General features: G+C 44.8%; 1 protein-coding gene across 18 annotated transcripts in view; it reads right to left on the reverse strand.

Moving 5' to 3' along the window:
• Nucleotides 1-913: 913 nt before the first annotated feature.
• The window catches only part of LOC137794039 (mitogen-activated protein kinase kinase kinase kinase 4-like), a 30,396-nt gene continuing 4,793 nt past the window's right edge, over nucleotides 914-26,516 (reverse strand). The window contains exons 3-32 of one of the 18 annotated variants that reach the window (XM_068590599.1): nucleotides 20,594-20,650; nucleotides 17,228-17,353; nucleotides 16,884-16,994; nucleotides 16,711-16,801; nucleotides 16,492-16,622; nucleotides 16,328-16,382; nucleotides 16,156-16,234; nucleotides 15,219-15,394; nucleotides 15,045-15,117; nucleotides 14,729-14,939; nucleotides 14,476-14,637; nucleotides 13,967-14,053; nucleotides 13,139-13,588; nucleotides 11,787-11,939; nucleotides 10,759-11,031; nucleotides 10,014-10,114; nucleotides 9,728-9,867; nucleotides 9,476-9,570; nucleotides 8,253-8,431; nucleotides 7,973-8,102; nucleotides 7,319-7,603; nucleotides 5,961-6,078; nucleotides 5,422-5,592; nucleotides 5,125-5,268; nucleotides 4,797-4,931; nucleotides 4,570-4,670; nucleotides 4,290-4,439; nucleotides 4,040-4,199; nucleotides 3,778-3,917; nucleotides 914-3,663 (exon numbers count right to left, since the gene is read on the reverse strand). In XM_068590599.1, the coding sequence (XP_068446700.1) occupies nucleotides 3,580-3,663; nucleotides 3,778-3,917; nucleotides 4,040-4,199; nucleotides 4,290-4,439; nucleotides 4,570-4,670; nucleotides 4,797-4,931; nucleotides 5,125-5,268; nucleotides 5,422-5,592; nucleotides 5,961-6,078; nucleotides 7,319-7,603; nucleotides 7,973-8,102; nucleotides 8,253-8,431; nucleotides 9,476-9,570; nucleotides 9,728-9,867; nucleotides 10,014-10,114; nucleotides 10,759-11,031; nucleotides 11,787-11,939; nucleotides 13,139-13,588; nucleotides 13,967-14,053; nucleotides 14,476-14,637; nucleotides 14,729-14,939; nucleotides 15,045-15,117; nucleotides 15,219-15,394; nucleotides 16,156-16,234; nucleotides 16,328-16,382; nucleotides 16,492-16,622; nucleotides 16,711-16,801; nucleotides 16,884-16,994; nucleotides 17,228-17,353; nucleotides 20,594-20,650 (4,368 nt within the window). In that variant the 3' untranslated portion in view covers nucleotides 914-3,579. Of the gene's footprint in view, nucleotides 3,664-3,777; nucleotides 3,918-4,039; nucleotides 4,440-4,569; nucleotides 4,671-4,796; nucleotides 4,932-5,124; nucleotides 5,269-5,421; nucleotides 5,593-5,960; nucleotides 6,079-7,318; nucleotides 7,604-7,972; nucleotides 8,103-8,252; nucleotides 8,432-9,475; nucleotides 9,571-9,727; nucleotides 9,868-10,013; nucleotides 10,115-10,758; nucleotides 11,032-11,786; nucleotides 11,940-13,138; nucleotides 13,589-13,966; nucleotides 14,054-14,475; nucleotides 14,638-14,728; nucleotides 14,940-15,044; nucleotides 15,118-15,218; nucleotides 15,395-16,155; nucleotides 16,235-16,327; nucleotides 16,383-16,491; nucleotides 16,623-16,710; nucleotides 16,802-16,883; nucleotides 16,995-17,227; nucleotides 17,354-20,593; nucleotides 20,651-26,516 lie in introns of all 18 variants that reach the window. The other 17 variants (XM_068590600.1, XM_068590591.1, XM_068590590.1 and 14 more) reach the window with 17 other exon arrangements.

The following is a 26,516-nucleotide window of genomic DNA, read 5'->3' on the forward strand; positions in this document are numbered from 1 at the left end:
CTCTCATAAAGTTAAGGATTTTAGTATGCATTTCTTGTCACTAAGAGGAAGCTGTAATGTGAAGTATCGATGCAAGAAGCTTGACTAAATTTCCAGCACGTTTGGAGGCGACTTGGTGACGTGCATAACGGCGCCATCTCGTGGTTAGAATGAATAACGCAGAGTAAAACAATTCTGATTTAATAGGGGATGTGGGCAGGGCACGGGTTTATTTAATAGAGACTTTCTGGAAACATTTTGAACGTTTTTTTCATAGTACGTTTTTATAATACATCAATAGTGTGTCAACAGTGTGGCATGTGTTAGAATAAATGAGTATTGGTTGTAACCTTAACTTGTATGGCAGGTTATTAATGTCAGGTTTAGGAATAGGTTAATTAATATGGCTATATTTTACCATTTTCACTCCACCTAATTTTTATATATATATATATATATATATATATATATATATATATATATATATATATATATATATATATATATATATATATATATATATATATATATATATACACACACACACACACACACACACACACACTATAATTCTACATGCAAAACAAAGGATTTACATATTTAACGTATAAAAGAAACCAAACATACTATACATGACCTCTTAAACAAAAGACATGGGCAATATGGCAGCCTGGCAGTAGTTAACTCATTTTAATATACAACATAACAGAATTGCAGACAGCAGAATAAAATATGCCTCAGAGGCATACAGAGTCTGACTATAAAACAGTTAAACGGTTGTTTTTTCATGCCTGTTAAGTGTGATACTTTATTATAGATTTAACAACCCCACAGTGTATAAAAGTGTTAAAGGACTTTGACTTGGATACTATTGTTTTAACGAAGGATTTATTTAAATGAAAAACTATAAAAAAGAATGACACCACACTGTAAATTACTTCTGATTTTATTCAATGGAAAAAAAAGACCTTCAGGAAAATACAGTAATTCCCATAGTACACACAAGAGGACATAAATTAGAGAGGCATGGCAGAGAGAGAGAGAGAGACGCTTGAGGGGGAACTTGTCACCTGGGTGGTAGAAAACATTTGATCCACGTTGCCACACAGCCAGGGGCACACTGTGCACACGATGCAGGATGTAGAGGAATCAGTGAAATCACACGCTAGACTTGTGAGCAAAAGTGGATTATTCCTGTACACAAACGTCTAAATGATAGTACAAAAAGGGAATAATACAAAATACAAAAACAGGGAAAAACTGCCCTCAAAATAAACCATAAATATTCATATCGATGCACATTGGTTTAACAAAACAATTGCTTCTGTAAACATTTTCAACATAAGGTGTGCATTACAATTTAAAAATCACTGCAGTCGCATACTTATCTGAAGGATTACATAATAAAAATTGCAGAAACAAGACTAAAAACTAAGTCAGAGTTAAAAATATGCCGCTGAGTTCACGCCATCTGAAGTGGTTTTGTAACACTGCTCGTAGAACGTGACTTTCTCTGCTTTTCACAGATGATCAGGACAGTGAAAGCATCTTATTCCCATGTTCTGCAGCTCTCAGCAGGTCCCACCTTGGACAGTGAAGGCACCACTTACACTGAGAGCAGGGTCAAAGAGTTGAAATTTAGTCGGGCGGGCGGGGAAGGTGGGGTGAAAGTCCCGTAATATAGTTTTGTCATTCACACAAACACACAGCTGCAGGATGGATTCTATATTTTAACAGTGGTTATGAGGCCGTCTAAGATGAAGTGACAAAGTATTCCCTTGTCAGTCGGTTAAAAGAGGAGGAGAGGGGGGGAAAAAGTGAAATTAAGTAAATTCCATTCTGGGATGGAAAAAGGATCCAGTTCAAAGTATTTGTCTCTTCAATCCAGACTGGACTGAGAAAACAAACTAATCGCCTGTCTGAAGCCCAAAATGGCAAAAAAAAAAAAAAAGGAGGTCCAATGTTGAGTCACATGGCTGATTCAGACTCAAGTGTTCCTACAGTACATAAATTCCAAACTTCACTTTTAACTTCTCAAAACCAGCGGATGATTTTGAGCAGTTTTAATCAGCTGGAGACCCTTCTAAGGCAACCGTTTAGCTACACATTAAGCTAAAGTCTCCATCAGAATACAGTTGGATGATTGTAGACGTGAAATTCAAAACGTGATGCAGACGGAGGACAGTCAGTTGATCCCGATTCCTCCCCTTTTGTGGTGTGATGTTCAAAGCTTCTTCTCAGCCCCATGGATCTGTGCACAATGCCTTTGTTCCCTCACCATCACTTCTGCCCACTGGCCTCAATGCTACCTTAATGGCCACCTGCTTATTCTGCATGTCTAATTCACAGTTTATCCTAGCCCTACTTATGACTGATGTTAAAGGGAAAATCCACCTGCTAATGTATCTCACATTTCTGGGTCCATTTGTGGTTTCGGTTGCTAGTTTTCATATTTCCAGTAGATGTGAAAATGGGCAACGGCAACAAACGTGGTTGACCAGAGAAGCAAATCATAATTTGGAAAGCCGTACAAAAAAATTAGACGATAAATAGGGTGAATTTTTCCTTTAAAACGTATCTATGGTTGTGTCCTAAAATCATTATGCTTTATTTATGTGCTGCAAGTCACATACAAAATATACAGTGTATGGAAAAACTGGAGCAAAAAGTTTGTCGAGAACACCAAAGCAACATGCCGTCATAAACAGGGCTACTTCCGTCCGACACAACCTACAATATGTGAGGCAATGTGGTAAAAGTCGAGATAGTGTCTGTAAAACCTGGGAGAGTCTGAAGCCTACAAGGTAGATGTAGTTAGTTTGTACACGCTGATATCCAGTACCCTGTATTTAATGGATATATCAAGAAGGTCCCTTAAAAAAAATCTTCACTTTAAGGAAGAGAAGGCAAAAAAAGTGAAGATACAGAGGCAGATTTACATGTCAAGCGTTATCTATGTGGCGGTGAACTTGTGTTTAATGGCATGCTTGACGTGGAAATCTACCGTGGTTGGAGTAGGGAGTTAATTTCACCTGAACAGGACTAAACTACAGCTACAAACGGCGACACTCGAGGTGTGGCACATAAAGTATTCGCCTTCTTTGATACAGTGACAGCCGCGTTTAGCCTCTAATCGTCCCTTCAGTCATTCACATGCTCAGTGTTTCCTCCATTTACACACATACACGATGCAAAGTTTTACTATGACACATAAAGATTTACCATCAACTGGCAACAGATCCCGCGTCCCGCAGAGGAAGAGGAGGAGGAGATCGGCTCAAAGGTTGGTTGAGTTAAAAGCTGGAGGCTGGGGAGGAGGAGTGCGGGTTTCTGTTGTCGTAATATAGTTTACTCGTACACTCAGTGGACACGAACAGAACGCACCTCCTCGCCCCCAAAACACACGCCGGTCCCGAGCTTCTTTTCAAGATTACAGTCCAATCCGTTGTTTGTTTGGTCGCCCGAGCGGCTGAGAGGAAGCCGTTTCTCTCCATCGAGACGCTCAAGGCTTCTTCTTCGTCGTCGGTCATTGTCACAATCGTCATCTGTTGGTCACTGCTTAGGTATGGTCGTCGTGTTGGCTAGTGTGTTGGGACGCGACTACCAGCTCATGAGGGAAGTGCGTCCCAGGGTCATGAAGTACACCTGGCTGGCTCCCCCAGCTCGCACGGAGGCGAAGAAGACCTGATAGACAGCGGACGAAAGGGACACATGTCAGCCAGAACATTTATTTTGTTGACAACTACTTGACATAGTTATAAACCAGAAAAAGCAGGAAGGAAAGTGTGATGTTCTCACTTTGTCATTCCTCTCACAAAGGAACTTGAGTCTTTGGGCTCTCTTGTGCATGAAGACGCCGTCCAGGTGGCCTGTCTCTACTGAGCGGATCTCTATGGCCTTCTCACCCCAGCCCATGATCTGGTTTGACCTAATGTAGGCTGCTCGGACACAGAGGGGGAGGGATTCATGAGACAAAACTTCCCTCGCTAGCACTCAATGTGCTCAGAAAATTGTCAAACTGAGCTGCTCACTCGAATGAGTTGGACTGTCTCCCACTTACCCACTGAAGTTGGCATTTCTCCCCACTGCAGCACCACGTCCTTGGTGATGCGCCCGTAGGTGTTGACGTAGACGCCCTCGTCCTCGTAACACACCAGCAGCTCGATGCCGTCAGTGTTGGGCAAGATGATGATGGCATGGCACTGAATGCTGGTCTGGATCTGAAGGGGGAAAAAAACAAATGAGGGAAGAGTTAGCAGAGTGGAGAGCGGGGAAAACAGAGGTGTGACCAGACTGCGCTCAATGCTTACATGTGTGGGCAGGTAGATGTCATAGACGGCACCGGAGTCCACATCCACAGCATGGAAGCCAGAACAGGAGCCATAGATGACCTTTAACCTCTGACCTTCCTCCACCGTCAGGTCAACCAGCAGAGGCTTGTGCACCAGATCACCAAAAGACTGAAGGCAATCATGGAGAGATGAGTTAGTCGGGTCAACTCGCGTCTTTCGCGGGGTGGAGAGGGTGTCTCCCTCAAGGGAAACTGAGGCGGACAACGTTCAACAATTCGAACAGGATGACGATGCTTACCTTGAAGGCCATGAATTTGTGGTAGGGTTTGGGTGCCCAGGCGTACACCTCCACAGCGTTCTTCAAGGCCAGCACTAAGAACTTAATCCTCTCATATTTCACTGGAATAAGAAGTGAGTCATTTGTGAGTTATGGTGTTGCTTAAAGTAGGCCTTATCAACAAATTGGTGTCAGTTTTAACCTTTTTTATAGAATTCATTTCAGATGCAGGAATCTTTTAGACGTACCGACTTTGTAGTGGACGCAACCCTCGAGTTCGCCTACATTAACCCAACCCTGCTTCTTCTCCACCTCAGGGTCGTTGTGCAAAATCTTGTTTCTCAGCCACGACAAGTAGTACACTCGCAGCTTGTTCTTTTTGCCTGTTGGAGGAGAGAAAGAAACGTCACAAATAATACAATGCGGACTGCATTCAAACTCGAGGTTTAGAGCCGTGAGTGTTGCAAGTGAACGACATCAATTCATTTTCAGAGATGTTTAAAACAATACAAAACAAAACAGTGACACTGACATTATTGAGAATGAATCAAAAGCCAATATCTGTGTGCACTGTACCCGATATGGTGACCAGGACGTTGAGTCCCTCCAGGACGTCCATCTGCTGGATGCGTCTCCGGTTGATTAGAGGGTAGACCTTCCCCTGACCGCTCCGGTCCAGCAGCATCAGACCGCTCTCTGTTCCCACCAGCAGGTTGACTCCTGGAAAACAACACGTGAATGAAACAGTCAGAGTTAGAAGCGCTTTGCTGGGTACCAGAGTAGAATAATTAAGTTTAACAAGCGACCGCCGCACTGAGGTGTTTCTGAGCAACACCATGAATCCCTCACCGCGACTGACTGAAGCACACTTACCCCAGAGCGCAGCACACAGGATCTCAGAGTTGAACCTCTTCTTGTACTTGCGAATCTCTGGCGTGTCGCTCGGCGGGCGCGTGTTGACCGGGTTGACGTTGACCACCGAGCCTTTACGGGACGGGTCGGATTTCAGCGGGTCAGCAAGCCGACCGTCCGGCCCAAACGCTGCTGGAGGGGGCACATAGAGGTCAGGCTGGATGCCATTGTGTATTCAAATTATTATTGAACAACCCGGGGCCTGGTTTGAACACACGGTGCCGTGTCTGTTCCCCTTCTTCTGTTCCCCTTGTAGTTATTAGAATAAAGAATATATGGGCCGACACTGATAATATCCCTATGCATAAAACTGGACTGTGTCGAACTTGACTTATCACTTCAGCGCAGATGTTTCAACATAATTTCTTTATCAGTGCGGTAAAAAATGTCAGGGGAGAAGCTATTGCTCATAAAAAAACTCCCTTGAGGGAAACTGAGGCGGATAACGTTCAACAGTTTTGAATTACCGCGCTGCCGTCATAAACCCATTCGCTACCTACCCATGTTGTTGAGGGAGCTGCCGCTGGATGGAGAGATCTGAAGAAGACGAGGGTCGATGAAGGGAGTGAAGGAGGAGGAAGACTTGTGTTTGGACATGGAGTTGCTTTCTGACTGAGACTGAATGAGAATTAGAGACATTTAGAAAACGTTTAACGTGTACTTAACCTGCATGGAACGCAAAGGTAGTTCATGTTTGTAGAGTAAACTGTATTTAAAAATTAATATTAGGGCCTATCTCTGATTTGCTTAAGTGAAATCAGAGATAAGACCCATGGCCCATAAATTATTGTTACACTGATTTGTTTGATTGCAGGCCTCGAGTTACAACCTCTCGGGTCTCAAAAAGCAGCTTAACTTTTTTTATTTGGTGCAATTCAAATTTATGACAAATCAAATGAAGAAGAAAAAAAAGATGACGCGCAGTTATGTTAGTTGTTTTGAAGCCAACAAAGAGAGAAATGTTTTAGAGAGGGAAAACAACATGTGCGACAAGAAGAAACGTGTTGAGGGAGATGAGAAACGATCCACCGGCTGGCTGCTGTGAAGTGTTAGAGGAAAGATCTGCTCCTATTAAAGCACAGAGGAAGATTGTAATTCCATCACCAGAGATGCGTGTTGTTGGCAGTGCATGTGTCACACCAGGAAAGAGGCGGTAATCTATGACAATAAACATAAAAAGTAAATGAGATTTCTTCTCTCTATGTAGGTCATGTGTGCTTAAGGAGTTGCAGTCCCATACATATTGAAAAACCTAAATATATAGCCCTATTTCACCCCTACAACCACACCAGGCATGCCATCACCCAACACTGCTACGACTACTCGAAGAGGTCAATTCCCTGCAAAGCGATGCTTGTTCATAGTTTAGGTTTCTCACTGCCACGACCATGCTCTACCACCAGGAGGCACCAGTGTTAGCGGCGACACAGTGCGATGCAGTGAATTGCAGGAGGGATGAGAGCAGGTTGCAGATCGGGAGGTGTCAGCCAAGCCAGAAGGGGGCAGAGGAGAGCCAGAGTGAAGGCAGGAGGACACAGCAGAGAGGGCCAGAGAGGCTCCGACCAACAATCAAGGACTGGACGGCGAGGTGTGTACAGGCTTTGAGATGGAGAACCGTTGCAATCCTGCACAAAATAACTTGATGATGGGAGAATTTGCTACTAATATATTGTACCGAGCTTTCCATCAAGGGAGAAGACGGACATTTAAAAATTCTGCTCTATAGTAGTGCCGGAGCAGTAACTCCTTTAGACAATTGCTATTAGAGTACATCTGCTTTGCCGCATGTCGAAGCCTGTACCACCCTGCAACAATCCATTCCTCAGTCGTTTGTCTCGCTGATGTGAGGGTGACATACCTCTATGGCAGTGAGCTCGTCCAGAGGGTTCTGTGGGGACATGGCCGGACTGGCATAGCTAGATGATGAGGGGAAGGAGGAAGAGGAGGAGGAGGAAGGGATGGTTGTGGAAGAGGAAGGCGAGTGATGGCTCTGCTGGATAAGGTCTGGTAGGTGGTGTATGCGGCCGGCAAAGCCGTTTTTTTCGGCAGGACCGTGGCTGGGGGTTTGGGGCTGGCCGTGGACGTGAACAAGGCCAGCCGAGGGAGAGGAGAGATTGACCAACTGCTTTATGTCAACGGTGCTCTGGAAGCAAGAACAGGCAAACTTGGGCTCGAGCAAGCAGGTGGAGAGGCGCATGTTTGGCTGAAGATCTGCGGCTGTATCAAGATTTTACTATGCGTTTGATTCATGTTTGGAGATCATCGTCTGCATGTTAAATGCAATATATAAAAATCTGAGGTATTAGATCTGTAAATGTGAAACGAGAAGCAGCAAGTCTGTAATGACTAAAACATAAAAAGGCATGGTAATATATTGTAGCACGGAAGAAATGATGGAGAAGGTGTGGATAAACAACACGGACACTGGACAAAGACAGATGAAAATTACATTTCTAACAACTATATACAAGCAGAGGGTGCTTTTACTGTTATCTCATTTTCCCCTTCTTACCTGTCTGATGACCAGCGTGCCATCCTTGGAGGGCGTGATGGCTTGGTCGCTCTCAGAGTCTTCCAGCAACATAGTCTTAGCCGACTCCGTCTCCCCATTGCTCATCCTCCTGCGGAAGCCATGGGAAAATCTGACGTCCGTAACCAGACCAGTGTTAACACCCATGCAGAAAAGCCATGAAGCACTTGAGAAGTTACAGAATGCTTTTTTGTTCCAAAGAAAGATGAAGGCAACAGACAGTAAGGACGGTGGGCCAACACATCATTGCAGCTTGACCTACCCAGCCCTGGAGTCCTCAGCTCCCGAGGTGGACTCCTCTCCCGCCTCCTGGTCCACCTCCTCATCGTCTTCCTCGTCGGTGGTACCCGAATCCTCGCTTGAGGAGGAATAGTCGGTGACCTTGTGGGGCGGCCTCACGTCGTCTACTGCACGAAGCTCCTTGGCCAGAGCGGTCAGATCCTAAGAGGGACAGTAAGTAAGACATAAGTCTGATATCTCGGTGAAACTCTAGAATTATGCCAGTTTAAAAATGTGTGCCCCTAACAAAACAAAAAGCTATCAATCCTAATAGTATGAGAGCAAATTTGGTGCCACGCTTTTATAAACTTTAAAATAAATTAACTCATCTTAGGTAAAACACTGGGGATACCTTAGCCCAGGTGAATGTGTTTTGCTAATGAAATACCTGTCCTTAAATTGGCATGTTTCAAAACTATGTGAGCCCTGGGCTAAGATCCCAGTTAGTCTAAGTTCTGGAATGTGGAGAGTTAAGCGGCATATTGTTTGGTAAATCAGATCAAGTTTTTCCTAGATTAGTGTCGCATCCTCTAAAGTGCATGTCTTGTAACCCCGTTGCCCTTGGCTTGTTCCTCGCAGACTAATGCAGTCTTTTAAGGTCAGTGAATAGCAAGAAGGAGGAGGGACACTTCCCAGGCATGCTCAACAAAGCCAATGTGCCACATTTGATCCAACAACAATGCAAGGTGAGATTAGGAGCCACTGTGGGAGTTACAAGGGAACAGGAGGAGTGTGGTTGCATTCAAATCAAGGCTGGGAGAGCTGCTGCGGAAGGTTAACCCTTCTTTTACCGCGTGTCGACGACAAGCACTAAAGTGAGAAAGAACTGTGCAGGCACAAGGAAAGAGGCCAGCAGGAGGCAAACAAATCACAGGCACAAAGCACAGTATCAAGTGACAGAGGTAAGATATATTACATTAATCCTCACAGAGGAGAGACAGCTCTTTTCGCACAAGCAGCTATCACATAATGCAATGAATGGGGCAATGGTGCAAGCATAGCATAGGTGTGATTATGTAACTCTCGTTTAATAGGCTTACCGCATCACCCTAAGAGGTTCCCCAACAATCACGAACCATCGAATTCATGAGCAGTTGCACCAGGTGATTGAATAATTATAGTAGAAAGTAGAGGAAAAACACAAAACAGTTTTCACCTATTCAGTATTCAACAAGTTCAACCAGCACTTGGTAACAGTAGACTTACAGCTGGTCGAGTTGGCCTGGCAAGGTTCTTTTCATCTTGTTTTTTGGGAACATTTTCAGGCCGCTGGAGAGGCGATCCTTCAGATTTGGAGGAAGCTTTGACAGGAACAAAAGGAGGTTAAGTTAGTGAGCAGGAAACGGAGAGCTGGCTCTCAAACAATCTTTAATTGGCTGTATAAAAAAAAGTATTGCGTGTGAGCAGATAGCATTGTAACGAGAATGGTGTTATATAGAATGTGGCCGAGTACAGTACCAGGTGACTCACAGCGTGGTCGGAAGCGGTCACCAGGACTGGCCTGGGCGCTGGAGTTGGAGGACCCGGAAGAGCTGCCGCTGCCTGGTCGAGGCTGCAGCTTCTCCACTCGGTCCCACAGCGGCCGCTGCTCCACATTACTGTCACAGAGAACAACGCCGCATTAACGAGCACAAGCAACACTCCTATAATACTCTTAGCTAATTTAAATGTGTACAACTGCCTTTCAAGTTTATAAACCCCTTCAAAAAAAAATACGTAGAAATACAGAGGTCTCTCTATTTACCCTCCAGCGCTCCTCTGTCCACCCTGGTTGCCGGGCTGAGATGGCAGAGGGGACTCTCGGCGCGACAGTACCGGAGACCTGGATGTTGTCCTCACTGGGACCTGGAGGAAACCGATACAAAAGGTCCTCACATGGTGGCAGGTTTGTGTGTGACAAGATAACAGTGAAATTTATAGTTACATATAGTTATGAATTATAGTTGAACTCAAATTTAAAATCCAATATGAGAATTTCAAGTTACCAAAACAAGAGTTTTATGTCAAATAAAAAAAGACAGCGAACCAGAAACGAGCAACATATCCATTATAATTGAATAAACCCAATAAGGCATGTGTGTGGACATAATCTTTGAATTGATGTATCAAAACCCGACCGTGAAATACAGGACAAAAACATCTCTTTACCCACAACAAGTGAGTGCTCAGCGAAAGCTGGACAGAAGATCTCCAGCACCAGCAGCCCCACTACGCACTGCCGCTTATTGATATATTAAATCTGATATATTAATTACTGAATGTGCAAAGTGATTTGAAGGGCAAGAAGTGCGACGTTTCCTCATTTTGACGCAACCAGTACGACTTGTATTCCAAAACACTGGTCAATGTTGATGAAAAGAGACTGAACACATCAAGGCCAACACAGACGGCATGACAAGTGAAGTGAGTGGCATGAAGAGGAAGTGAATGAGGGAGTTAAGGGCAGGAAAGGGATGGAGAGGAAGGGGGGGCCCTCATCAGCTCCTTACCTTGGGAGGTACCTCCTCACCGCTGGTCCTATTGTGGGCCTGAGGGTGGTGGAAGGGAGGTTGGGGATCAGTGCGTGCAGGCGATGGGTGGTGATGGTGGGGGTCCTGGGAACGCAGGTGGAGTTGTGCAAAGTTAGAGGTCACGCCACCGGGCTCGCTGAAGGACTGGGAGCGAGAGACCACGGGCGGAGGAGGAGGAGGAAGAGGAGAAGGAGGAGGAGAGGGAGCGGCACTGTTGCTGCTTTTTAGAGCAGCCAGGTGGGACCACTGGACCTTTTAGGGGGTGAGGGAGGAGGAAGGAAAGGGAGGAGGAGGAGGGAAGCAGGAGGGAAGGAGGAGGGAAGGAGGAGGTGAAACAAGCAGACAACACAGTGAGACATGAGGGAAGATGCGTGTGGTTTTGCACATACATGTGCTGAGATACATAGCATACACATGCATGCAGCAGACAACGCACAACACGACATGATGATGTGATTCACTGTCTAGGCTGTGGGTTGATGCACAGCTTAAAGGAACAGTTCAACACATTTGAGAAACAGTTTTATTTAGTTCCAGAAGATCGCATTTATGTCGGTAATTATGAAGCCACAACTTGTCGTTTTGACACTTGGATAACGTGTTCACTAATGAGCTTCAAAGCTGCTGATAGGCAGGTTTAGTAACCTTTAGACAGAGCTAGGCGAGTTGTCTCCACCCTTTTTCAGTCTTTATGCTGAGCTTCCCTGCTGCTGGTGGTAGCTTATATTTAGGTTGATGGATATGAGAGTGGTAGTGAAAAAGCAGATTTCCTACAAACTATTCCTTTAACATGGATGTAGTTGCAGAAAATTATTTCTGTTTCAGTGCAGATTAGCTGCTCCGCCCCAACTGTTTATGTACAGAAGGAAGATAAACACACTTCACTGCCCTCCTGCCCAGGAACTGACCCCGCTGTTGCTCCACTGCTTCATAAAACCGTGCAAGTACACAAGGGAGGAAGAGAGAGTGTCGGGAAGGAGAGGGACGGGCGAGGGTGGGGGAGTTACCTGAGGCTCCATTGGCCGGTGCATGGCGGCGGCCTCGGAGGAGGAGCCACCATTGGAGAACGGTTCAGAGGAGCGGGGAGGCAGAGGGGGCTGCTTGGAAGGAGGGGCAATCTGAGGGGAGCCCTGAATGTTCTTACGGTACCGCTCGTCGGCCTGGGATGAGGAAATCGTACAGGACAGACACGGAATGAGGATCAGGGGAAATATTTCAATGATTGACAAAACAGAAATAATTAAAAGATCAAGCAGAGGGGAACCACTTCTTACGTAAAAAAAAAAAAGTGACGGATAAGTGCATAGAAAAATGGTTTCCGTCTGCCTAATTCTCCTGTCTGATAAGAGTCTTCTGTCATAGACGGAAACCTTCAGATGTGACGGACAAACATCTGGGGACATTGAGCATGCTTAAAGCCCATTCGAGGCAGCCGTACAGTCACAGGTATATGTGCACAGACAGAGGTGGAGACGGGACTGTATAGAACAAATACATCCTTGTATTTACGCTTGCATGATAATTGGCGAGAAAAATCATTGTTAATGAAGGAACAGCTCTGTTGATGACGAAAGACACTGCTTGGAGTGTCCTGCATGTTAGTCTGGGCCTCAGCCATCCACATGCAACGGCCCCGATCCACACACATTGTCAAAACAGCATTGTTGAAGAGGTTCACAGGTGGCCATCCAAGATCAAGAGAAATTCCTATATCTTGTTGTTCTGAGGAAAAATACCCTCCAAGAGAAAAGGATGAAAAGAGAACTTGGACTCCAATGAAAGATTGAAGTGTTTTTTTTTAAAGAAAAATAAAACAAACTCAATACATAAGCATGAAATGATTTATGTTGTCTTTATGGGGTAACAAAAAAAAAACATTTTATTTGAAAATGGAGCCTAAAAGATGTGAAAGTGGAATCTTGCTTATTTTTTCCAACAAATTGATTATTTCTCTTTCCCTTGCTCAGCCTGTGAAAATGAAGACAGAAATATTTCAGACATCCTGACGGTTTTAGTAGTCAAGGAGACTAGCAGTGCCAAGAGAGTGGAGGAGAACAGCTCTGTTTTATTCGGGACATAAAAAGGCTCGTTGCTGCCAGACTGTGAGTTTCTATTCTCTCTCTCAAAAGGTCTGGCTGGGAGCGCCTGTGTTGTAACTAATTAGCTGTTGCTTTGGAATAACACTACTGCTTCCAAAACAGACAGTGCCAAATAAATGCAACCATTTGGGCGAAAGAAAACCATGATTTGCTGCTCGCACCACCTCTGTTATTATGGTCACTGAGTCTGTGTGAGGATAAGCAAGAAGAAGCTGGAAAGAGCAGACAGCAGGGTAGGCAGAGCTAACGAGGAGGTTCACCTCTCTGATAGGCTGAGGAGGATCGCTGACAGGCTCTGCAGGCCTATCGGGCTCCAAACTTTCTGCCTGGGGAGGTTCAGGGTCAGTGGGGGTTTCAGTCTGATTGGGGTCGGGGGAGTTTGAGAGCTGGCTGGGGCAAGTTTCATCAGAGTCAGTCTTCTCTGGCGCTGCTGCCTGGGATTTAGGGCTGTCTGAGGGGACTGTCTGAAGGGCTCTGGAGGAAACGGCACTTTCAAGGACCTGAGCTATAGGGGTTGCGGTGAGGACCATGCCGGGGGGCAGGGTGGAGGTCTGTGGAGGTCGGCTATTCTCTGAAGGGAGTTTGGTCTTGTTGCCAGGTGACTGTGTGGGTTTGTGTTGGAGTGATAGCAGGTAGGCCTGCTCCTGCTGCAGGCGCTTATGGAGTCGCTCGGCCTTGCGCTGCTCCTCGAGCTCCCGCCACTTGAACTCCTATTGCAGAGCGTGGGGTTGATTTAAGGTGGAGAGAAGAGACAGGAGAGCTGGCAGCCTGCGTCGGCCAGTCTAACAGACTACAAATAAGTGCCATCCTTTATATAATCGAGTTCAAATCATAGATTGGTAAATTATTGATTTGGTTCACTTTACAAAATGAGTGCAAAATGTAAAAAGAAAAAGAGGCTGCATTAACAACATAACACAATGGAGGAACACAACATTTCTTTGTCATGTAAATGATGATTTGACGATGACTCTAAAAAGTAAATTACCAACACACCTGAAATCATTATTGGAACTTGGATGCACAAGTTACTGTTAAAAGCTTTGTTTGCTGTAACGGGCAGCATGTGGTGCATGTGTGTGACTGACCAGCAGCATAGCCTGTTCACGGAGCAGCTGCTCCTGGAGCATCTCCAGGTGTCTCTGTTCCTCCTCCAGCTGACGTCTGATGTACTCCTGTCAATCAAAGAAAATAAAAACAAGCCAATGTGTTAAGTGGGCGTCGACAGAGTGGAAATAAAAAGTCCAACTTCACGTCTAATAAGTCGTCTCTAATCAGTTTTTTATTCAGCGCCTAATTGCAAATTTCAGAGCAAGTTTCTAAGCCAGCAGTCAACATCTTATTTGGATTATTCTTACTGGCAATGTGGCAGGTGTGCCGCCTTGAAAATACATTGTCTGAATCAGCTCCTGACTGTACAAGGAGCTACAGAGGTTTTTGTTTTTAACCACATTTTACAGATTTATGCACAGCTGACAAGCATCTAGTCTTTCCCCACGACTAGCACATCTCAAATTAGTGTGTGTTAGATCGTAAGCGAGGCCTCACTTGATCCATGCATTGAAGACATTCTGCGTAAAAATGTTTTAAAGCTGACCTGTTCGCGATCGTTCCTCCTCTTTTCATCATCAGCCCGCCGGCGTTCCTCCTCTTCTTTACGTCTACGGTCCATTTCTTCGACGCGCCTCTTGTCCTCTTGTTCACGGCGACGCTGCTCGCGCTCCTGCTGCCTCCTCATCTCCCGTTCACGGCGCTGTTGCTGTGGGGGCAGAAGACAAAGAAATGTCAACATTTCCCAACAGAAACGAGATCGGAGCTCGACAAAAGAAAACATTTATAAATCATCCTACCTCCTCCAGCCGCCTCCTCTGCTCCTTCTGTTGCTCAATGCGTTTCTGCCTCTCAGCCAGTAGTTGGCGCTTGTACTCCTCCTGCTCCCGGAGCTGCTGCTCCTGGAGGAGCTGCTGGCGGCGGAGTGCCTCCGATCGCTCCTTGTTCTCCTGCTGCAGGCGGATAAAGTCGCGCCGCAGCGTGGACTCACCTGGCACATTGACGATGGAGCTGGACGATGGGAGGAATCCGGACACATTAGAGAGAGGTTACATTAGAGAGACACTGGGTTTGGATTGTTATGCCTTCCAACAAGATACACTGTTTTTTGTATACCTGGGCTCGCCCTCCTGCTCTGGAGGATCCTCTTCCTCCTCCTCACTACCGCTGTACTCGTACTCTGTCTCATCTGTGTTAGATAAATGACGTGAGTTTATCTACTACACAATTACATTGTCACATTTCTGTGACCATGCAAAGTGAAGACAAAAGAGAGAGAGACAGACGCACCTTTCTCCCCCCTCTTCTTCTTGGTACGGTCAATGTGGTCTTTGAGCTGGATGCGGACTTGCCTCTCGTTGGGCTGGTCTCGGATAAAGGGGTGCTTCAGCAGCTGGTCTGTCGGGGGGCGCTGTGTGTAGTTCTTCACCAGACAGCCCTCGATGAAACTGAAAAACTTTTTGGACCTGTGGGGATTGTGGAGAAAGAGCAGGGGAGAAGAGTCAACAGAAAGAAGCGGTGAATGACAGAAAAGGTGACGCATAAGAAGAGACAGCAGGTGCCAGAGATATATTTCAGCCATTAGAGCAGAGAGACCATCCAAGGATCCTAAGTAAAACAGGCATTTCTGAAAACAAGCTTAGATTACAATTTACCCATCAGTCCTTGCAACCATCCCTCAATGTATGTCTTGGAAACACAACAGCCTCTAGTGTCTCAGTGTAAATTGATGTTTATACATGTGGACAGGTAGCAGCAAGCCTTTCTTTACATATATGCCATGAAAGCTCTGATATATACGGGGCGCAGTACAATTAAATTATCATCACCATTGCAGCTGCTGCCACTAAGAGGCAGGTCCAATTAAACAGCAAAACAACCATTTATACTATTTTCATTATTTAATGCAAGATAGGCTCCATAAACGTGTCCAGGCCCAGCCATAGCACAATGTATGTTAAAAATAGGGACTAATTCATCTCAGCTCTAGTACCAGAAAAAAAAGTGCACTGCAGTGCATCCACAGCAGCGCTGCAGCGCGTGCCAGGAGAGGCTGAGGCTGCCAGAGCAGGTGTAGAGGAAAAGGCCAATTCAAGCCTTACAAAGGGACCAAGAAAGAAAATCTATATCAAGAAGGAAATCTATATCTAAAATAATCCTGTATCCATAAAATAGGATTGGAATGGGTTGAAATACACAAAGAAGATCCTTTCTGAGTGGTACTCACCATTTTTTAGACTTGAGTCTGGGCGGAGGGTTTCTTGGAATGAGAAAGAGCGCACGCATTGGGTGCATGTCACAAAGTGCTGGAAAAAGATGGACACATGCAAAGCATCAATAAGAATTCAAGGGATTGAACCTGCGTTAAATCACTGTTATTCAGAAAAGCTGGCACTCACGTGGTGCTCCTTCAGCCATTTCAATAGCTGTGATTCCACAAGACCACAGATCACTCTGCAAGGAAATGTGTCCATTAATCGCAGCAAACATACAGACAAATCAAGCTGCAATGCACCTTTTGCACACAATTACATCATGGCAACGTTTGAGCGGAGGATCTTACTCTGTAATCATATGTAGCGTCTGGGTTCTCGTCACAAGCAATGACCTCAGGGGCCATCCAATAAGGGGTCCCGATGAAGGTGTTTCTCCTCCCCACTGTCCGGTCGAGTTGAGCACTCACGCCAAAGTCGACTAGAGAGAGAAGGGTGACCACAGTCAACAAGGTGTTGTCAACCTCAGACCTCTGAGGAAAAGTTAGCCAAGCTGTGTTGCAACTCACCTAGCTTGACTTCAGCATTCTCCGTCAACAGGACGTTCTGGCCCTTGATGTCACGGTGGATGACGTGATGGGCGTGAAGGTGGGCCAGACCCTGAGGAGGAGGAGGATAAACACAGGACATGAGTGACTGTTGACATAGGAGAGGAGACAAGGATGAGAGGAGAGGAACTCACCCTGAGGATCTCTCTGGAGATGTAGCCGATCCAGTCTTCCTTCAGCTGGTTCCCCTTGGTGTTCTTCACCAGGTCTGTGATTGAACCAGCTCCACAGAACTCCATCACCAACTAGAAACAGGTATGAATCATCAGAGGATAGGTTTGTGATATGTGAGGAACAGTAATAGGTTTAATACATGACCCTTCTAAACATTGCACAAATATAAATTAAAATACTACAGAGCTATCAGAATATCATAGAGTTTAGGATGACTGAAAAAGGAAAGAAATAATCATGGCAGCTACTTATTTCTCACAGTTCTTAGTCAAGCTTAATATCTTTTATGGATTTGGGGACTTACCCATAGCTGGTCATCGTGTCCCGGGGGGCTCTTCTTTATAAAAGCACCATAGTAGGTGGCTATGTTTCTGTGGTGGGAATACTTCTTCAGCATATTGATCTCCAGTTTAATTTCCTCTTCTTCATCCTAGACACACATGCACACACAAACGTTACAGAGGTATAAACAGACAAGAGGGTGTTTGTCCTCCCACTAAAAACTCTTTATTGAAACAATAATGACTGTGTGGCAACGGCCTTAAATGATCATTTGGTTTTAAGTGACATTTCATTTCAGATGAATTCACTCTCATACTTAGGAGCAAGTGTCGCGCTATGTGACGACGCCCTGGTTTTATTTCAGCCTGGCCTCATTCATCTTTCGGCTGGGACTCGGCTATGAAACAATGCAGAAGCAGTCGTCCGTCTACTGCCAAATGATTCCTTTGTTTAGGGATTAATTATGCATGAGTGAGTCTAATAGTGAGCTGATGAGTACAGTAGCCCTTATTGGTAATCCGGTGTAAAAACTAAAACAAACTAAAACTAAATATACATTAGATCAATGGCTAATCCCTGACAGTTAATCCATAAGTATCAGGCAGGCATTATCCTATAAGAGTTGCTTAGTTGCTGTGAAGAAAGCTAAGGCTCCATTGACCTGCAAAAACACTGGAAACATCATGCATAATTTGTGTAAAATCACTTGATGGAAGAGCATTAAAACAGCAGGAAATGGATGCCTTCAAAACATACAATACAATTTAAAAACCAGACATGATCAGGACACAAAGACCATGTAGATACAGAACACCACAGGGAAATCAGTGAGTTTAAGTAAAGCTGCCAGATGCTGCTCTAATGCCATGTTTATAGCCTCTGTTGGAAGTGGCCTTTAGTGCAAGACGGAAGCGAACCTGTCCAGTGTCACATTTTGATGAATAAAAATAAAAAAGGTTAACTAGCTGCAGTACTAACTCTCTGCTTTGCACCCTGTCGTATCTTGACAATGATTAACAGTGACACACTAATTGAACACATGCAGGGGTTAGCCCGCGAGTGCTTTGCTTTATGGTTACATGGCCTCTCCTATAGAAAGTACAGTGGGAGGAGGGGATAGAAACCACAGCAATATCACTGCAGGCTGTGCCTCGTTATACTAATAGAGATTTTAATAAATGATCACTACGCTGCATAGTGCCACAATATGGTGAAATCAAGAGAAGATTTGATGCTATGTGTACAGATTTATCATATTTCTACACTGTGTCGTGTGCATGCATCACCTATAGCAAAATGGCAGTTGGCTGCCAGTGCAGGCGGCCATACTGCTGCTGCATGACTCGTTTGAGTTGACGTAAGCCTTTCTGTTGTGCGCAACCCCCCTCCAGCCCTCCCTCTCCGTCGACCCCTCTCTCTGCTGTGCAGCTGTTGGATTATCACACTGCCGCCTGCGAAGGCCTCGCTGCCACAAGTCCCAGAGTATAGGGAAAGATTGACACAATCACATGGTGATGCGTGAGAGACCGAGAGGAGAGGAGGACTGGAGGTTTGTCAAATGACAGCACAGAAAATTTGAGAGGAAAGCGTGTACTAGGTCGTGCATTACATTCAAACATTGTGCTTAAAGATACAACTCAATACAATATAATACAAGGCATTAGTATAATTCTTTAAGTCGTGGACTGTTTGGAATTTTCATAGTCGAACATATTGAAGAAAATCTGTTTGTTTTCATGTCTTTTCCAACATTACAATTTTAAACAAATCGATTTAATACAGTCCAGATAGACAAAGACTACATGATGCTGCAGGAACAAAAACACTATCTGCCCAAATCCCCCAATCAGGTCTATACCAGGATGATAGGAAATGCTTTTTAATCATGTAAAGCCAAAGTACAAAGGCGTCCATTTTTATCTTTGGGGCTCTAAGGCAGCACAGAGCGAGCAGTTGAGGAGTGCTTGGATTTGAGAATGTGGAGCAGGGAGGATAATGTGGGTCAGAGTGACACAGGACCGGCTGCCGTGCCTGTGGATGAGCTCTCCAGCCGGGACGGAGGAGAGAGTGCAACATGGCCTCCCTAAACCACAGGGAAGATGATCAGGTAACTGAGAAACTGTGATTAAGATAAAGTGACGTCAAGTCCAAAACCAGGTACTTCCTTTTAGGGAGTTCCCAGAAGGTTTAGAGCTGCAACCAACAATTGACTGATGATTTGCTCGATTATTGTAATTGTCGTTTGGGCTAAAGAATTGGATTAGCACACTGTTTAATGCGCACAAATTAATTCACAGTGACATCGACTTAAAAATCACAGAATACTACCTTTAAGTGAAGGCAATACACAATGAATCAGGCAATTGTGTGCAGGTCATAAAAACCTGGTTTAAGGACCTACTACTTGCAGAACAAGCAGGTGAGTAAAACAGGTTAAACCTCAGCGTGCACCTGCTTCATGTGAAAATGTATCCGTTCAACGTGGTTGTCTGTAAGCCTTGACATGTCTCGACGGCACACCTACAGTAGCGTCCTGTCACACAGACCGGGAAACGGTTGAGCAATATTCTCTATACCAGTTACACATGATAACACATCGGGCAAGTGTGTCACTCATGACTCATCGTGACGTCAGCTGAAGCGAGGAGCGGCAGCAGGCAAGTCGAGGCACACGGGCTCTCTGCTGCTGCATCAAAAGGCTCTCAGGGTTTTGTTGATCATGGTGTATGTGGCACTCAAATAGCGGTAAATGTGTCCTTGTAAGGGTAAGGATGCTTGGGTGAAATCCAGTTGATGACTTTAGACTTTGCTCCCCCAGGGGGAGGGGCTATGGACGCCACAAGTGCAACAGAATTTGCCAGCAAAAGCCTGTTATTGGTGCAACTCGCGTGTACGGTATCATTACACCCTTATTCCTCCATCATTATTATGTCCGTGTGGGTGGGTTGGCCCCGGCTGGCCTTCGCTGGGACTGTGAAACCTTCTGCTTTGTGTTTCTGCAAATGTGCATTTGTGGTTGTGAGCGTTCTCTCATCTGCAGACGAGACCTCCCAGGGCTGAGGGCAGCCCGCTGGCCGCCAAATGACGCACTTCACTCAATAAGCATCCTGTTGCCTCTACCCCACCCCTGCTGTTTATTATTTGGGGTGGGGGAGGACTCATTACAGAGCGTGACATTTTCTCCTCTGCAAGCTCAAAAACATGTCGACGTCAGATCCGATGGAATGTCGACTGATTTAAATATTCACCAGAAAATAAGAGCAAACACGTCCAATTTCTTTGGTACACTTTAGTTAATTTTGTAGCATGCATGTCATTGCTAAGACTACTAACTGCACATGATTACATTGGGATGTCGAAGCTGAAACAATATGACGTTGAGCCTTACCTCCGTGACGTCCATGACTTTGATGGCAGCCAGCTGTCCAGTCTTGACATGTCGTCCCTGCGGAGAGACAAAACAACAAGGTGAGCATCCACTCACTGCACTCATATTATCAAGTGGGTGCTGATCAATGAAATACAGAAGTGTGTGCACGTGTGAGAAGGATAAAAAACAAAAACACAATACGAATTTACACATTTGTAGAGACCTGGAACAAATTCATTAGATTTTGCCGTTTGAAATCAGCGACTGGTCTCGTAAGACTTGAGGGTGTCACGGGCTGTCATCTGGAGGTCAAATCCTAATAATTGATTCCTCACTTTTGGTGGTTTCAGCTCCTGAAATGTGATCTGTTTCATGTCATTGTAATATGAATAACTTTGGACTGCAATCAATCAACTGCAATCAACTTGTTCCCATCAAAGATTACAATCTCATGACTGACACAGCTCGTGGTATAAATATACCTGTATACAGTACGAACCGCAGATGAGCATTTTATTCCCAAACTGTATAATTCCAACATTCCCAGACTGCTCTGCTCTGCTAACACCCCACTGCCACTCCTTACATAAACAAAGGACCAAAATAGAGGCCTCTGTACGACCCCTCCCTCCCACCCCCAACCCAGAGAGGAGATAAAACATGGGACATTTTTGGGAGCCGGCCCAGTTGGGTATTCCCCTTCTGGCTCTCTAGGAGCCCACTGCCGTGATAATGCTGCAGAGTCTCTGCTGGTCACTGCAGTGTGGGAGGGACACATACATCGACGCGCTGTACAGGCTCTCATGCACGGTTACAGGTCAAGTAAATGCACATTCAGACACACACATATGGACACCCCCGCCAGCAACACCATCATCATCTTAGCCAGTGCATTCCATAGTCAATTGAAACTGTATGGATTATGACAATAAAAGCCATGCAGGCTTAGGGGCCCTCTCTATTCACTGAGCAGGAGGGGGGGCGGCACTTTACAATGCCTTTAATCCTCTCTACTTTGATCCCAGAGGTCGCCACTACAAAAAAAACAGTGACGGTGACATTATGGCTGCCAGCTCCCCGTGTTCTCGCTGCTAGTGCTGATGAATCCTGCTTTACTGGGTCCACTGGTCACAGGTGTTACCAGGAGAAACTCGGCAGGCAACTTCATCCCTTTGCCCTAAATGCACTTGTATTGTTCGTCAGCAGAAAGCAATAAGTCGATTTAGAAGAGGAAAATGTTTCTTCAAGTATGCAGGTATCTTAAAGCCTGGTACGAAAAAAAAGCCAAAGCATGATGTGAATTATGTGATGCAACATTTTATGATAACATGCATGTGATATTTGAGTGACAATTCATGTACAAGCGAGACGATGTCACTATTTAAAAAGGAATAAATATACCATTCTTCCTCTTACAGATAAAATGTGGGAGTTCAAAGGCAATAGAACAACTCCCCGCTTTTTTCTATACACTCACTGAACGTTTAGTGTTACATTTTGAGGAAGGTTAACAAATTTTAAGCAAAATGTAACTGCATTAATCTTCATTTGGTTTACACCTACAATCCCCAAATAGTCAACTCAGACTCTCTTACGGGGAGCATTGTGGTTATAAGCCCTCCAGCCCACACCCAACACCAGGTGTAAACACTCCACCTGCAAAGGTTGAATGATGTCAATATATGATGACTTCTTTCTCTTTCTCAGACTTCCAAATGAACCGAAAGAGAAGAGGTTGGGAATTAAAGAATCAAAACTCCAATTGCGTCTCAGCGGTCCAGCAAACTTCCTCTATTAGCATAATAGCTGACTCTGAATTTAATACTTTTTCGAGACAAAGCTTGCGTTGATCCAAGGATACAGTCACAGAGAGGCCATCCATATCGTATTGGGACACAGCCACTTCAACAACGATGCCTCTTGTTGACTGTTAACAAACTAAAGCTGTTAATTCTTACAGTTTTACAATCGACAGTGTCGAGATAAATGTGTGTAAAACTATGACAGCCTGAGAAAAATGTCTGTTGGGTTTATTGATGATTTAATGACATGTGGTTTTGGAAGTGACACCAGGAGGTGAGGATTTGAACGTGAGCCTGAAGAATTTATGGTCATATAAACAAAACATCTCTCAGCTTGTGGGTGGAGATAGTGTTATGTAGGCCACAAGGTAATTGCATTTTGATACCACAAAACTAGGTTGGTTGCACAGCATTAGCATACGAGTACCGAGATGAGTTTCCTGACGTGCTTCATCTCATTTTTGTCCTTGAAACAAGGTAACTGAGCAATTACTTTGGGGTTGACACTAAACTGGCATCACTACAAATTAAAGTTTTTTTGGGAAGCTGTATTTGGAGAATGGATGCTGTCAAATATGCTCAATAGATCATAGAAATCTACAATTACCTAGATTATTCACAGAAAAACTGGCGAACAAAATTATGGAGGGCGGCAAAGTCAAGAGATTCAGCATATTTTTTATTCGTTCGACTGTAAATTTAGCATTTTTAAAGCTACAGCAACGGCTGTATATTAGCGCTATGACAGTTATTTTCATTATCCATTCATTTGCAGGATATTAAGCAGCTGTAGCCAAGTGATGTGATAGTATTTTAGCACGAAACGTCACATAATTTACACATATTTGGCTCCAAATGTAGTTTTGTATGTTTTAGTCTTGACAAAGTCTTTTCATGTTTATTATTATGTATCCTTCTGTTTACAATCGAACCCAACCACTGCATCTTTTAGGCCAATACAAAATACAGATATTAGAGTTTAACAAATCCAATAGTGTGTCCAATATCAAAACATATTTTTGTAATGCAATTAGGAATAGTCACTTAATGGCTGACATAACTGTCTTATCTGTGGTTAGCTCAAATTAGCGATGGCAGCGACATGAATACGGAACTTCTGAGGCCAATTCCAAGAAAATATAATTCAATATTATTTAGTTTTTCTTTTACAAACACAATAATGAGACATAGTACTTTAATAAGGATTCATTTCTACCATTACTACTTTTTAGAAAGGCCAGCGGTTCTATTTCAGGCTTCAAATAATGATGACATCATTTTTTGTTCTGAGCAATTGTTTAGAGTAAAAATGAGAAATGCTAAAAGGTTTCTTTACATTTATGAAATACATCTTGTGCAAACACAGGGGCCAACTAGAGACAACATCAAAGAGCCAAAGAACCAGGTTTTAAATGTCTTGTTTTGTCCAAAATAATCACATTATCTGCAATTATATCAAACAGAAAAGAAAAGTACAGTTACATTTTTGGACACTGGACTAATTGATAATCAACGGATGGTTATAGCTCCAGTCCTGTGGTTGGGCCCCTGTTGCAAACCTGGGTTGATCACAGGAGGGCCGAGGCCCTAAAGGGCCCCTTGAAGCAGCCAGCTAGTCGTGGCAGTGGAGGGGTTATCCGAGGCACTGAGCTATCACTCAGCCCTCCCTGGCCTCCATCTCCACTCCTCCATCGCAGCTCCTCTTAACCATGGCCAGATGTGCTGCTGGCCCCGCTCCAGCTCAGCACTAAACCACTGACTGACTTACTGCCTTTAGAGCCAGAGACATTAACTCAAAATCTACCCTAAAACAAGATACACCAGTCTGTTTACACCACAGTGGAGACATAAATCTCACCCAGCGCTAAACACTCAATAAGCGAGGCACTAACCGGCTCCGGCTGCTCTGCCGACAAGAAATGCTAACTATTTGCTTACTAATCAGGTGCTTGAACACATCGGCTCAAGCTCCCCGTTAGGAAACCAGAGACTTGGATTTTAGGGTGGATTTCCACTTAACGGAAGCGAGCAGTAATGCTCAGCAGTATCGTTAGCGGTCTGCCCACCGAGTCGGTGTGGACCAAGAGGGCGTGCAGCTTCCCATACACTCGTCATAAGGTTCGTAGCCTCCGCATCCTGACCTCTCCCTCCCTACACCGCTCACATTGATGTAAGATCAATCACACTTAGCTGCGATTTCAAAATGCCGGCTTGCTTTTTAACCAGGTCGACCTACTCTCTCCCCTCTCCCTCACCAACAACAACATTGCACAACGGAGTGCTGAAATTGAGTGACATGCTCTTTAACTAGCCATGTAGGTGCAAAGGAAACTCGGTTTCATGTTATTAGTTCACACAGCAAGGGAGGGAGAAGACTGCTGGGTGCCATGGTTTGGTTCTTCAAAAGGTCACTGGTAGCGCTGCGGTTATGAGGGTCACATGAAGATCGAAGGCGACATTTGAACTGGCAGAATGAGTAGGTGGGTCCATAGTGACAGCTACCGCCATATTCCTTGGGAAGTCCTGTGTACACATATAACACACACACTTCTGCCTACGACTTCCTCGACAGATGAATGCAGCGCGAAGAAATTATCAGCAGCAAACAGCAGCACATGACATCCAGGGCGATGCCTCTACCTCTTTGGGCTCTTCCACTTTACACTGCTGCTGCATACCACCACACTGACCCAATTCTCACACTCTCTCACACACGCACACACACACACACACACACACACACACACACACACACACACACACTTTGCCTTGCTGCCGGCATTCTCCAAAGAAGTAAGGATTGATGGCAAAGACAGAGAAAGAAACTGTGATGAGACTCGACGGAGATTAAAATACAGGAAGTGAGCTGAGAGAAGCTGAATAAGAGTCTCCAACAGGAGGCCAGCTGATGTGACTGTGCATCTATTGATCACAGTGCAGTAGTTGGCTGCTGTAAAGGATCAAAGCTGCTTGCTGGAGACTTTGCGCAGGTCTAAACAGGAATTTAAATATTACACTTGAAGAGTGTAAAAGCACCAAATCAGCCAGAGATGAAATGCCAGGAATTATAGCTGTAATTCCGTAAAGTAAGTCTACTTTACTTGCTAGTTTACTGGTTTGTAAAATATGGGAAAGAGACACATGGGATTCTAGATGAGCGAAAACAGCCCTGGTGTGATGTCATTAAAATAACATAAAAACTAGAAGATGCGCTGCTGTGTCGGAAATGCGTTTTGCCTGCATGTGGTAGGAATGAGAGCGAAGTTGAGCGGGCCTTAAAAAAATAATTAGAACTTAGTCTCGAGAAAATCTCATCCCTGATTTGGACTGGGAAATGAGAGGATCTACTCGTCCCAGCACATTAAAACAAGAAGTGTCTTGAGGAGGTGTGGTCTCGAAGAGAAACGCGCTGTCAAGTAAAGGCAGCGGCGCAGCGGAAGAGACGGGCAAGAGACTGTCTCGTCAGCCGGCGCCTCTGCGTCTCATCTCAACACCACTCGGGTAATGAGGTTTCTCAATGAGCTTCACACAGACAGTTGCATGAACAAACAGACACACTCACACACAGACACAGAGAGGTCTGTTCAAGCAGCGTGTCCAGTCAGGGGACGTTGTGGGTCTTGTGACACCCATTAGGGCGACGGTCACTGTGGGGGACAAAAGAGATGCCAAGTGTCGGTTAGAGAGGATGCAGAGTGGATAAGTGTGCTTAGGCTTCGACTTGAGCTCGAAATGTTTATTACGCACACCTTTATCCATTTACTAACGAGCGCAAACGAATGCACTTGCTGGCTGGCAGGCTGACACAGTGTGTGGCTTAATAAAGATAAACGAGCGCAAGTGTGACACGTTTGACAACCCTTGATTTGGACCTCAAAGCTGCGAAGCCAATCAGCACGCAGGCTCCCAGGACCTTTTGATAAAGACCAAAGATAATTTCCTGCTTATGCGTGGTCCGACAATGAGGAGTTTTGAAAGCACGAATCAGTCATTTCCACCCACAATTCAGGTTGTCAATGCAGATTTAATTTTTGATATAAAAGCAATGGCCAAATCTTACAAATGGTCTTTGTGGAAACACAAAACCACTGAAATGCGTATAACCTCGGCCCACTGCAACAACCGTTCCAAATATATAA

Source organism: Clinocottus analis, unplaced genomic scaffold, assembly GCF_023055335.1.
Source record: "Clinocottus analis isolate CAN_PGR_092001 unplaced genomic scaffold, fCliAna1.0.p SCAF_24, whole genome shotgun sequence".
Taxonomy (NCBI): domain Eukaryota; kingdom Metazoa; phylum Chordata; class Actinopteri; order Perciformes; family Cottidae; genus Clinocottus; species Clinocottus analis.